Below are 14,047 nucleotides of genomic sequence, written 5' to 3' on the forward strand. Positions count from 1 at the left end.
TTCTTAAATTCGTGGTTCGCTGTGACCCATGAAACCCACGAAAATTGGTACACCACGAATAAAAATGAATCCACAGTATAGAAGAAGAATATATACTTATTATCAAATCAATATCTTTAAGAATGACAAAAAAATTTGGAAAACTGATTATTTTAGTGAATTTTACGGCCTGGCCGATGATATTGGTCGATTTTATCCCTCGCTAAGACTCAGGGTAAATTTGGATATTATGGCTGAGACCTTGTGTAAATTTCCAACAAATCTATGGCTTCCATGAATTATTTCTTAAATGAAAATCATCCTTTATCTAACATAGATTATCATCTGACAGACAGACAGACAGACAGACAGACAGACAGACCTAAAGTCCACTTCCACTTCGTGGGAAGGGGACTTACTAGAGGACTAATTAATAGTCTATTAAAATAAATCAGGGTTTTCTTTATTCAACAAGTCAAGGTCTAAAATGGAACCAAAAATAATATTTTTTCTACTTTTCCAGTTTTCAGCATTTTTTCTCTAAACACCACTTATTTCGCCCAAAAATAACCTCTTCCGCAAATTATATCAATGGATATTTTTAGTATGTTGTTAGTCCAAGTTTATACTATAATTTGCTCTAAAAAAAAAACTTGTGTTGCTATTAGTTGGAGGTTGAGTGATTTTAGACCTAAATTGACTAGGCTAAATAAATCACACTTATTTTGGTCATTTTTTTGGACAAAATATATCTGCTCTATGATAAAACTTTTTTATTCACGATTAGAATTATGTGGTTAATTTATTGAGCAGTTCCGATAGTTTTTCAGTCTAACAGGGCCACCATAATTCATAAAACATGCGAAGACTCATGGAGTCCGAAATTATATCAATTTTAAACTATCAGACTAATTTCCTAATAGATATATATTGTTCCCAGATCATACTTATACTTACACTTAAAATTCTGCTAAAATATCTTGGTTTTAAACTTCCCCACCAATAATCTAAAAACAAAATATATATATATATATATATATATGTATATATATAACATCTTCATGCCTTATATATCATGTACAGCAGTACGCCGCTAGATTAAAACTGACGTGGAAAGGTAACAAACGGCCAGCGAAAGCTCTATTTTAAGAGCCCAGGTGGTCGTGTGGTCTAGCGGGACGGCTGCAGTGCAGGCGATTTGGTGATATCGTGACACCAAATCGCCTGCACTGCAGCCGTCCCGCTAGACCACACGACCACCTGGGCTCTCAAAAAAAGAGCTTTCGCTGGCTGTGTGTTACCTTTCCTCGTCAGTTTTAATCTAGCGGCGTACTACAGTACATTATATATGAGGCATGAAGATGTTATTGTTACAGATCAGCTAAATTATCTATAGTAAAGGATCCTACAAATTAATGTAATATACAGTCACAGAAAATTATTATATTTATAAGTACGTCTGAGTCAGTGACAACTCTACAACAGATGTATCCATCGGATCGCCATCAATGATGGTGATACATGACTGTGTACATAATGTATATACAACTCGTCTAAACATCAACCCAACAATGTTAGATCTGTAAATTTGCTTTCGCAAATTTTTGGTTCTTCCCTCGCCGGGATTCGAACCCATGCTACTGTGATATCGTGACACCAAATCGCCTGCACTGCAGCCGTTCCGCTAGACCACACGACCACCTGGGCTCTCAAAAAAATAGCTTTCGCTGGCCGTGTGTTACCTTTCCTCGTCAGTTTTAATCTAGCGGCGTACTACAGTACATGATATATGAGGCACGAAGATGTTATTGTTACAGATCAGCTAAATTATCTATAGTAAAGGATCCTACAAATTAATTTAATATACAGTCACAGAAAATAATTATATTTATAAGTACGTCTGAGTCAGTGACAACTCTACAACAGATCTACATCGGATCGCCAGTTTTTTTGTTTTATATATATATATATATATATATATACCCGTAGTTCATGTCGAGTTCATGAGTCCAAATAACCCCCGCCCCCCCCCCCTCCCCCCCACCCCCTTTGGAAATTCCTGGCTATGGGCCTGATATATATTAATATACTGAAGCTTCCATCAATCCCAAATACATATATGGATACCTTAGTATATTTGTATCTCTGTAATTCAATTACAAGAAATCCTCTTTTATAATACATTGATATTTCTCAACATTTTTTATTTTAAGAAAACTTTTAATGTTACTATATTTATTGCAAGTTATTTACACTACTCTAGAACTGCACTTTATAACCAGAAATAAACATTCAACTCAATACACATTTCTCTGCATTAATACATTGTTCAAATGTTTAAATTGGTGAAAATTTGTACACAAAGAATAAAAATAAATCCACAGCAATGCAAGACTAACTATGGCAATTTTAGCAAAATCTCCTCACAAATATATTATAAGTTACACAGTGTGTAATTGTCAAAATATGAGAACTTATTGGGTCAATAAAAATGAGCCCAAGCCATACTCAAAAGAATCTTATTGACCCAATAAATTCTGTTGATAGATGATTGCACACTGTTGAAAGACAATTGCACACTGTGTAAAGAATTTATCCTGATTTTGTTATCACACCACTTATTTATTGTTAAATACTATATTAGGACAATTGCACACTGTTCAACGAATTAAACCAGATGCTCCGCAGAGCGCAACTTTATACGACCGCAGAGGTTGAACCCTGAACGGTTGGGGCAAGTATGGACACATTCAAGCTGGATTCAGCTCTAAATTTGGATTGTGATTGAATAGTTGACACAGCATAGGTTTCTGACACAGAATGAATGTGGTCTAATGAACTTAAAATATAGTTTTTGCCTTTGAACAATTCACTATGCTGTTGAATATTAATCCTCTCAAAAAAAAATTTAAAGAAATTTTCTTTTTATTTTTGAAATCTGAAATGAGAAAAATTTAGCCCCCCCCCCCCCTTTTTTTTCAAATCCTCCTTTCCCTTTTTCCAAAACTGATCTCAATCAAATTTCTAATGGAGTTTGCAACAATAACTACTCATTTAAACACATCATAAAATATTGAAATGTAAAATAAAGTGCTTGTTATCACTGAATGGTAAAGATTGTTTTAATTTATCAGTTGGTAGTAAAAGTGAATATACATTGTATATTGTATAAAACAATGATTTAAGTTGTTTCAACTACTATTCTGGACATAGAAAGATAACTTCAATTGAAAATTTCTTGCTATTGCGCAATACTGTGCAATTTAAAATATTTGCTATTGCACAATACTGTGCAATTGAATATTTCTTGCTATTGCACAATACTGTGCAATTGAATATTTCTTGCTATTGTGCAATACTGTGCAATTGAAAATTTCTTGCTATTGCACAATACTGTGCAATTGAAGATTTCTTGCTATTGCTGAATACTGTGCAATTGAAAATTTCTTGCTATTGAACAATACTTAATATAATAATTTTGGATCCTGATTTGAACCAACTTGAAAACTGGGCCCATAATCAAAAATCTAAGTACATGTTTAGATTCAGCATATCAAAAAAGCCCGAGAATTCAATTTTTGTTTAAATCAAACTTAGTTTAATTTGGACCCTTTGGACTTTAATGTAGACCAATTTGAAAACGGGACCAAACATTAAGAATCTACATACACAGTTAGATTTGGCATATCAAAGAACCCCAATTATTCAATTTTTTATGAAATCAAACAAAGTTTAATTTTGGACCCCGATTTGGACCAACTTGAAAACTGGGCCAATAATCAAAAACCTAAGTACATTTTTAGATTCATCATATCAAAGAACCCAAAGGATTCAATTTTTGTTAAAATCAAACTAAGTTTAATTTTGGACCCTTTGAACCTTAATGTAGACCAATTTGAAAACGGGACCAAAAATTTAGGATCTACATACAAAGTTAGATTCGGCATATCAAAGAACCCCAATTATTCAATATTTGATGAAATCAAACAAAGTTCAATTTTGGACCCTTTGGGCCCCTTATTCCTAAATTATTGGGACCAAAACTCTCAAAATCAAATCCAACCCTCCGTTAATGGTTGTAAACCTTGTGTTTAAATTTCATAGATTTCTATTTACTAATACTAAAGTTATGGTGCGAAAACCAATAATAATGCTTATTTGGGCCCCTTTTGTCCCCTTTTTTTAAACTGTTGGGACCTCAACACCCAAAATCAATCCCAACCTTCCTTTTGTGGTCATAAACCTTGTGTTTAAATTTCATTGATTTCCATTTACTTATACTAAAGTTATTGTGCGAAAACCAAGAATAATGCTTATTTGGGCCCTTTTTTTGGCCCTAATTCCTAAACTGTTTGAACCAACACTCCCAAAATCAATCCTAACCTTCCTTTTGTGGTCATAAACCTTGTGTTACAATTTTATAGATTTCTATTTACTTAAACTAAAGTTATAGTGCGAAAACCAAGAAAATTTTTATTTGGGCCCTTTTTGGCCCCTTATTCCTAAAATGTTGGGACCAAAACTCCCAAAATCAATCCCAACCTTCCTTTTGTTGTCATAAACCTTGTGTTAAAATTTCATAGATTTCCATTCACTTTTACTAAAGTTAGAGAGCGAAAACTAAAAGTATTCGGACCACGACGACGACGACGACGACGACGTACGACGACGACGACGACGACGTACGACGACGACGACGACGACGACGACGAACGACGAACGACGACGACGACGCAGACGACGACGCCAACGTGATACCAATATACGACCAAAAAATTTTCAATTTTTGCGGTCGTATAAAAATGAACTGATTTTTATTTTTTTATAAATTCATCAAATCAATTTGCAAGAAATTACTCTAATAAAATAGGATATCATTATGCAAGTTCTTATTATCGTGATACACAACCAGGCGCATTATTCTCATTTATAAAAAAATCTCGCAATAATTTTCAGTATTTAGTATTTCTAATACATGTACAAGGGCTATCAAGAGTTAATATTCATACCTAGCACTTTTGATCCTGGTTTGTCCAAGTTTAATATACTGTTTGCAAAAGGTCCTATAAGTGTACTAAACTTTTTTGGCTCCTCAAACATATGATACTCTGGTAAAATAAGACACAACCTTAGAGCTTCTACATCAGGTGGAGACTGAGGTAAGGACGGCAATAAATAACACTCTAAACAGTTTGTTATCTGAAATTATAGCAACACAAGATGTTGTTTAGCTACAAAGCATTTATAAAAATTTATTCTTAAAATATACACCGTCGAAACCTAGTGTCAAATTAAGAATGATGATTCTTGGGAAATACGATTTGGAATTTCAGAAGGTTTCCCGACTTTATTTTAGGTCAGAATATAGGTAGGCCTTTTTCATGGACGTCAAGTTGGTTACTTATTCCCTATTCCCTATTCGTTACCTATTCTCTATTCCCTATTCGTTACCTATTCCCTATTCTCTATTCGTTACCTATTCCCTATTCCCTATTCGTTACCTATTCCCTATTCATTACTAATTCCCTATTCCCTATTTATTACCTATTCGTTACTAACTCCCTATTCCCTATTCGTTACCTATTCGTTACTAATTCCCTATTCGTTACCTATTCGTTACTAATTTCCTATTCCCTATTCGTTATAACCTATTCCCTATTCGTTAGCACCTTTTCCCTATTCCCTATTCGTTACCTTTTCGTTACTAACTCCCTATTCCCTATTCGTTATAACCTATTCCCTATTCGTTATAACCTATTCCCTATTCGTTATAACCTATTTCCTATTCGTTATAACCTATTCCCTATTCCCTATTCGTTACCTTTTCGTTACTAATTCCCTATTCCCTATTCGTTACCTATTCGTAACTAATTCCCTATTCCCTATTCGTTACCTATTCCCTATTCCCTACTTATTACCTTTTCCCTATTCCCTATTCGTTAATCCCTATTCGTTACCTATTCGTTACTAATTTCTATTCGTTACCTATTCGTTACTAATTTCCTATTCCCTATTCGTTACCTATTCCCTATTCCCTATTCGTTACCTATTCCCTATTCCCTATTCGTTACCTATTCCCTATTCCCTATTCGTTACTTATTCCTTATTACCTATTCGTTACTTATTACTTATTCCTTATTTGTTACTTATTCGATTTTTGATATCCTTCCCCCTTTTTAATTGTTTATATTCTTATGTCTGGTCATCTATAATACTAAAATGACGAGGTCCAATTTGTCAGCCGTCATCACGAAAAAACGACGAATCAAAGAATACAACTTTATATATAACTAATATAGTACAAAGGTGTAGATTAAAAATTACACCACTCCAGGCCCTTTTGTTTTCCACGTTATTAATATTGCCAATAATTAAGAAGTTCCGGGTCGAGTCCGATACCGATACCAATAGTATATTTACCTGTTACCTATTACCTTATATGTACGTTCCGCATTTGACAGGCGCACCACCAAGGGTGTATTTGGAATATGCTATATACACGGGTCTTAATCATAGGGTTGACACTACCAAATTCAATCATTGTCAAATTGTTACCCATTGAGGTATTTTAATCAGTAAGACTTTCTAAGATAACAATACCAATACTAAAAATCTGGACTAAAAATAAGGCGTATAGGTACAATTTTCAATTTGTTAGCGGGCATGACGTAAAACAGCGAATCAAAGAATTCAACTTTATTTATAACTAATATAGGACAATGCTGTTGAATAAAAAATACTCCATTCCAGGACCTTTTGTTTTCCAATTAATTAATATTACCAATAATTGATAAGTTCCAGTTCGACGGGTTCAAACAGAAAGATTTGAAAGCAGAGAAAACTGTGTATCAGATGAAAATACTAATACTAAAATAAGGCTTGCGCATAGTTATATACTTTAATTCAGTCATGGACCTGCGATATCACGGGTGTGTTCTAGTAGTTCTAAATTTGTTGAGGTAAAATGACCTTTTTATGACCTATTTATATGTGTTTGTGCTTAACCGATCCTGTTGCTCTATGTTAGATACTTATTTGTTTCTTATTTGATTTTTATACGTTCTACCTTTTAAATGCTTTATATTCGTATGTTTGAAGATCTGGTTCTTGGTTCGAAGAGGTGAAATCACCTTTTAGCGCTTGTATAAAAATGAAGATGTGGTATGATCGCCAATGAGACAACTCCCCACAATAGACCAAAATGACACAGACATTGACAACTATAGTTCACGATACGGCCTTCAACATGTTAGCGGGGTGCACATCGTTTCGGAGCTTGATTAATACCTTGTTTATAACACGCGTATTATACGTTGCACCTTTTAGAAAACGATTTTCAATTGTGTTCTTGTGTCTGGCGGTAACTATGTGTTCTTAGAGATGAAATAACACTATTAGCGCGTATGTACCCGTTCCAGCGCTCGGTTTATACCCTGTTACTTATTCGTTCCTTAATCGCTTTTAATACGCGTGGTATACGTTGCACCTTTGAAAAAAAGGATTTAAATTGTTTTCTTGTTTCTAGTGGTAGATTTCGTTTCTAAGAGGTGATATACCCCTATCAGCGCGTAAGTAGCAGTTTCAGCGCTCGACTGATACCCTGTTACTTATTCGTTCCTTATTCGCTTATAATACGCGTGTTATACCTTGCACATTTAAAAAAAATGATTTTCAATTGTTTTCTTGTCACTGGTGGTAAATTTGGGTTCTAAGGGGTGAATTAACCCTATAAGCGCGTATGTACCCGTTTCAGCACTTGACTGTAACCCTGTTACTTATTTGTTTCTTATTCGCGTCTCATACGTTTGTTATACGTTGCACCTTTTAGAAAATGATTTTCAATTGTTTTCTTCTTTCTTGTGGTACCTATGTGTTCTAAGGAGGGGGGGAATCCTATTAGCGCCTATGTACCCGTTTCAGCGCTAGACTGTTATCCTGTTACATATTTGTTCCTTATTCTCTTATAAAACGTGTGTTATACGTTCCAATTTTAAAATGAAATATTTTCGTGTCTCTGGTGGTTACTGCCGGTTCTTAGAGGTGAAATTACCATAATAAAACATATGTACACGTTTCAGCGCTAGATACCCTGTTACTTATTCGTTCCTTATTCGCTGATAAAACTTGTGTTATGCGTTGCACCTTGAAATAAATCGATTTTCAATTGTGTTCATGTCTCTCGTGGTAACAATGTGTGATGATATAACCCTATTAGCGCGTATGTAGCCGTTCCAGCGCTCTGTTACTTATTCGCTTATTATTCATGTGTTATACGTTGCACTTTAGAAAAGGATTTTCAATAGTGTACATAAGTCTGGTGGTAACAATGTGTTCTTAGACATGAAATAATCCTATGAGCGTATGTACCTGTTCCAGCGCTCGGATAATATCCTGTTACTTATTCGTTCCTTATTCGCTTATAATACATTTGTTATACGTTACACCTTGAAATTAATCGTTTTTCAATTGTGTTGATGTTTCTGGTGGTAATAATGTGTTCTAAGAGATGAAATAACCATATAAGCGCGTATGTACCCGTTCCAGCGCTCGGTTAATACCCTGTTACTTATTCGCTTATAATACGTTTTTTATACCTTGCACCTTTTAGAAAAGGATTTTCAATTGTGTTCATGTCTCTGGCGATAATAATGTGTTCTTAGAGATGAAATAATCCTATTAGCGCGTATGTATCCGTTCCAGCGCTCGGATAATACCCTGTTACTTATTCGTTACTTATTCGCTTATAATACGTTTGTAATACGTTGCACCTTTTAGAAAAGGATTTTCAATTGTGTTCATGTCTCTGGTGATAACATTGTGTTCTTAGAGATGAAATAACCCTATTAGCGCGTATGTACCCGTTCCAGCGCTCGGATAACTCCCTGTTACTTATTCGCTTTTAATACGTTTTTTATACGTTGCACCTTTTAGAAAAGGATTTTCAATTGTGTTCATGTCTCTGGTGGTAAAAATGTGTTCTAAGAGATGAAAATACAAGTGAAAATCTATTTCTAAAAGATGCAACGTATAACAAACGTATTATAAGCGAATAAGGAACGAATAAGTAACAGGGTATTTACCAAGCGCTGGAACGGATACATACGCGCTAACAGGGTTATTTCGTCTCTAAGAGCACATTGTTACCACTAGAGACATGAACACAATTGAAAAAGGATTTATTTCAAGGCGCAAGTATACCCCACGTACTAAAAGCGAATAAGTAACGAACAAGTAACAGGCTATTATCCGAGCGCTGGAACGGGTACATATGCGCTAATAGGGTTTTTTCACCTCGGAGAACACATAATTACCGCAAGAGACATGAAAAAAAATTATAATTGATTTATTTCAAGGTGCAACGTATACCACGCGTATAAAAAGCGAACAAGGAACAAATAAGTAATAAGGTATCAGTTTAGCGGTGAAAAGAATACATATGCGCTAATAGTTTGTTTTCACCTCAGAGAACACATAATTACCGCCAGAGAAATGAAAACACTCGATAATCGATTTATTTCAAGGTGCAACGAATACCACGCGTATTATAAGCGAATAAGTAACGAATAAGTAACAGGGTATCAGTCGAGCGCTGTACATATGTTCTATTAGGGTTATCTCACCTCTAAGAGCCGACAGTTACCACCAGAGACACAACAATATTTCTTTTTTAAAGTGCAACGCATAACACACATTTTATAAGCAAATAAGGAACGAATAAGTAACAGGGTATCAGTGTAGCGCTGAAACGGGTACATATGCGCAAATAGGGTTTTTTCAACTCAGATAACACATAATTTCCGCCAGAGACATGAAAACAATCGATAATCGATTTATTTCAAGGTGCAACGTTTACCACGCATATTAAAAGCAAATAAGGAACGAATAAGTAACAGGGTATCAGTCGAGCGCTGAAACGGGTACATATGTTCTATTAGGGTTATTTCACCTCTAAGAACCGGCAGTAACCACCAGAGATACGAAAATATTTTTTTTTTAAATTGGAACGTATAACAAACGTTTTATAAGCGAATGAGGAACGAATAAGTAACAGGATAACAGTGTAGCGCTGAAACGGGTACATAGGCGCTAATAGGGTTTTGTCTCTCTTAGAACACATAGGTACCACCAGAGACAAGAAAACAATTGAAAATCATTTTCTAAAAGGTGCAACGTATAACAAACGTATGAGACGCGAATAAGAAACGAATAAGTAACAGGATAACAGTGTAGCGCTGAAACGGTTACATAGGGGCTAATAGGGTGTTTCCCCTCTTAGAACTCATAGGTACCACAAGAGACAAGAAAACAATTGAATATCATTTTCTAAAAGGTGTAACGTATAATAAACGTATGAGACGCGAATAACAAACGAATAAGTAACAGGATAACAGTGTAGCGCTGAAACGGTTACATAGGGCTAATAGGGTGTTTCCCCTCTTAGAACTCATAGGTACCACAAGAGACAAGAAAACAATTGAATATCATTTTCTAAAAGGTGTAACGTATAATAAACGTATGAGACGCGAATAAGAAACGAATAAGTAACAGGGTAACAGTCGAGCGCTGAAACGGGTACATACGCGCTTATAGGGTTAAATCACCCCTTAGAACCCAAATTTACCACCAGTGACAAGAAAACAATTGAAAATCATTTTTTTAAATGTGCAACGTATAACACACGTATTATACGCGAATTAGGAACGAATAAGTAACAGGGTATCAGTCGAGCGCTGAAACTGCTACATACGCGCTGATAGGGTTATATCAGCTCTTAGAAACGCAATCTACCCCTAGAAACAAGAAAACAATTTAAAATCCTTTTTTTTAAAGGTGCAACGTATACCACGCGTATTAAAAGCGATTAAGGAACGAATAAGTAACAGGATATAAACCGAGCGCTGGAACGGGTACATACGTGCTTATTGGGTGATTTCATCTCTAAGAACACATAGTTACCGCTAGAGACAAAGGTGCAACGTATAATACGCGTGTTATAAACAAGGTATTAATTAGTCAAGCTCCGAAACGATGTACACCCCTCTAACATGTTTTATAGCTGACCATGCGGTATGGGCTTTGCTTATTGTTGAAGGCCATATCGTGACCTGTAGTTGTTAATTTCTGTGTCATTTTGGTCTATTGTGGTGAGTTGTCTCATTGGCGATCATACCACAACTTCATTTTTATACAAGCGCTAAAAGGTGATTTCACCTCTTCGAACCAAGAACCAGATCTTTAAACATACAAATATAAAACATTTCAAAGGTAGAACGTATAAAAATCAAATAAGAAACAAATAAATATCGAACATAAATCAACAGGATCGGTTGAGCACATACACATATAAATAGCTTATCAAAAGGTCATTCTACCTCAACAAATTTAGAACTATAACCTGAGATAAGAATATAAACAATTAAAAAGGGAAAAGGATATCAAAAATCGAATAAGTAACGAATAAGGAATAAGTAATAATAACGAATAGGGAATAGGGAATAGGGAATAGGGAACGAATATGTAACGAATAGGGAATAGGTAACGCATAGGTAAGGAATAGGGAATAGGGAATAGGTAACGAATAGGTAACGAATAGGGAATAGGTAACGAATAGGTAACAAATAGGGAATAGGGAAAAGGTAACGAATAGGTAACAAATATGGAATAGGAAATTAGTAACGAATATGTAACGAATAGGGAATTAGTAACGAATAGGTAACGAAAAGGGAATAGGGAATTAGTAACGAATATGTAACGAATAGGGAATAGGGAATAGGGAATTAGTAACGGATAGGTAACGAATATGGAATAGGAAATAAGTAACAAATAGGTAACGAATAGGGAATTAGTAACCAATAGGTAACGAATAGCAAATAGGGAATTAGTAACAAATAGGTAACGAATAGGGAATAGGTAACGAATAGGTAACACAATAGGGAATAGGAAATAAGTAACGAATAGGTAACAAAGAGCGAATAGGGAATTAGTAACGAAAAGGTAACGAATAGGGAATAGGGAATTAGTAACGAATAGGTAACGAATAGGGAATAGGGAATTAGTAACGAATAGGTAACGAATAGGGAATAGGGAATAGGTAACGAATAGGTAACGAATAGGGAATAGGGATATAGTAGCGAATAGTTAACGAATAGGGAATAGGGAATTAGTAACGAATAGGTACCAATAGGGAATAGGTAACGAATAGGTAACCAATAGGTAACGAATAGGGAATAGGGAATTAGTAACGAATAAGTAACGAATAGGGAATAGGGAATTAGTAACGAATAGGTAACGAATATGGAATAGGTAAAGAATAGGGAATAGGGAATAGGTAACAAATAGGTAACGAATAGGGAATAGGGAATTAGTAACGAATAGGTAACGAATAGGGAATAGGGAATTACTAACGAATAGGTAACGAATAGGGAATAGGTAACGAATAGGGAATAGGTAACGAATAGGTAACGAATAGGGAATAGGGAATTAGTAACGAATAGGGAATAGGTGACGAATATGGAATAGGGAATAGGTAACGAATAGGTAACGAATAGGGAATAGGGAATTAGTAACGAATAGGTAACGAATAGGGAATAGGGAATTAGTAACGAATAGGTAACGAATAGGTAACGAATAGGGAATAGGAAATTAGTAACCAATAGGTCACGAATAGGGAATAGGTAACAAATAGATAACGAATAGGGAATAGGGAATTAGTAACGAATAGGTTACGAAGATGGAATAGGGAATTAGTTACAAATAGTTAACGAATAGATATAGGGAATTAGTAACGAATTCGAAAAGGGAATAGGGAATAGGTAACGAATAGGGAAAAGGGAAAAGGTAACAAAAAGGTTACGAATAGGGAATAGGGAATAGGTAACGAATAGGTAACGAATATGGAATAAGGAATAGGTAACGAATAGGGAATAGGTAACGAATAGGTAACGAATAGGGAATAGGGAATAAGTAACGAATAGGTTACGGATATGGAATAGGTAACGAATAGGTAACACAATAGGGAATAGGAAATAAGTAACGAATAGGTAACGAAGAGCGAATAGGGAATTAGTAACGAAAAGGTAACGAATAGGGAATAGGGAATTAGTAACGAATAGGTAACGAATAGGGAATAGGGAATTAGTAACGAATAGGTAACGAATAGGGAATAGGGAATAGGTAACGAATAGGTAACGAATAGGGAATAGGGATATAGTGGCGAATAGTTAACGAATAGGGAATAGGGAATTAGTAACGAATAGGTACCAATAGGGAATAGGTAACGAATAGGTAACCAATAGGTAACGAATAGGGAATAGGGAATTAATAACGAATAAGTAACGAATAGGGAATAGGGAATTAGTAACGAATAGGTAACGAATATGGAATAGGTAAAGAATAGGGAATAGGGAATAGGTAACGAATAGGTAACGAATAGGGAATAGGGAATTAGTAACGAATAGGTAACGAATAGGGAATAGGGAATTACTAACGAATAGGTAACGAATCGGGAATAGGTAACGAATAGGGAATAGGTAACGAATAGGTAACGAATAGGGAATAGGGAATTAGTAACGAATAGGGAATAGGTGACGAATATGGAATAGGGAATAGGTAACGAATAGGTAACGAATAGGGAATAGGGAATTAGTAACGAATAGGTAACGAATAGGGAATAGGGAATTAGTAACGAATAGGTAACGAATAGGTAACGAATAGGTAACGAATAGGGAATAGGAAATTAGTAACCAATAGGTCACGAATAGGGAATAGGTAACGAATAGATAACGAATAGGGAATAGGGAATTAGTAACGAATAGGTTACGAAGATGGAATAGGGAATTAGTTACAAATAGTTAACGAATAGATATAGGGAATTAGTAACGAATTCGAATAGGGAATAGGGAATAGGTAACGAATAGGGAATAGGGAAAAGGTAACAAAAAGGTTACGAATAGGGAATAGGGAATAGGTAACGAATAGGTAACGAATATGGAATAAGGAATAGGTAACGAATAGAGAATAGGTAACGAATAGGTAACGAATAGGGAATAGGGAATAAGTAACGAATAGG

The 14,047-nt window shown here is 35.1% G+C and overlaps 1 protein-coding gene across 4 annotated transcripts in view; it reads right to left on the minus strand.

Annotated features, from left to right (window-relative positions):
• Positions 1-14,047, minus strand: part of LOC143044717 (putative E3 ubiquitin-protein ligase HERC4) — a 279,500-nt gene that overhangs the window by 130,378 nt on the left and 135,075 nt on the right. For all 4 annotated transcript variants that reach the window (XM_076216809.1, XM_076216805.1, XM_076216806.1 and 1 more), the window contains exons 13-14: positions 4,989-5,178; positions 937-986 (exon numbers count right to left, since the gene is read on the minus strand). In XM_076216809.1, the coding sequence (XP_076072924.1) occupies positions 937-986; positions 4,989-5,178 (240 nt within the window). The remainder of the gene's footprint in view (positions 1-936; positions 987-4,988; positions 5,179-14,047) is intronic.

Source organism: Mytilus galloprovincialis, chromosome 9, assembly GCF_965363235.1.
Source record: "Mytilus galloprovincialis chromosome 9, xbMytGall1.hap1.1, whole genome shotgun sequence".
Lineage (NCBI taxonomy): Eukaryota > Metazoa > Mollusca > Bivalvia > Mytilida > Mytilidae > Mytilus > Mytilus galloprovincialis.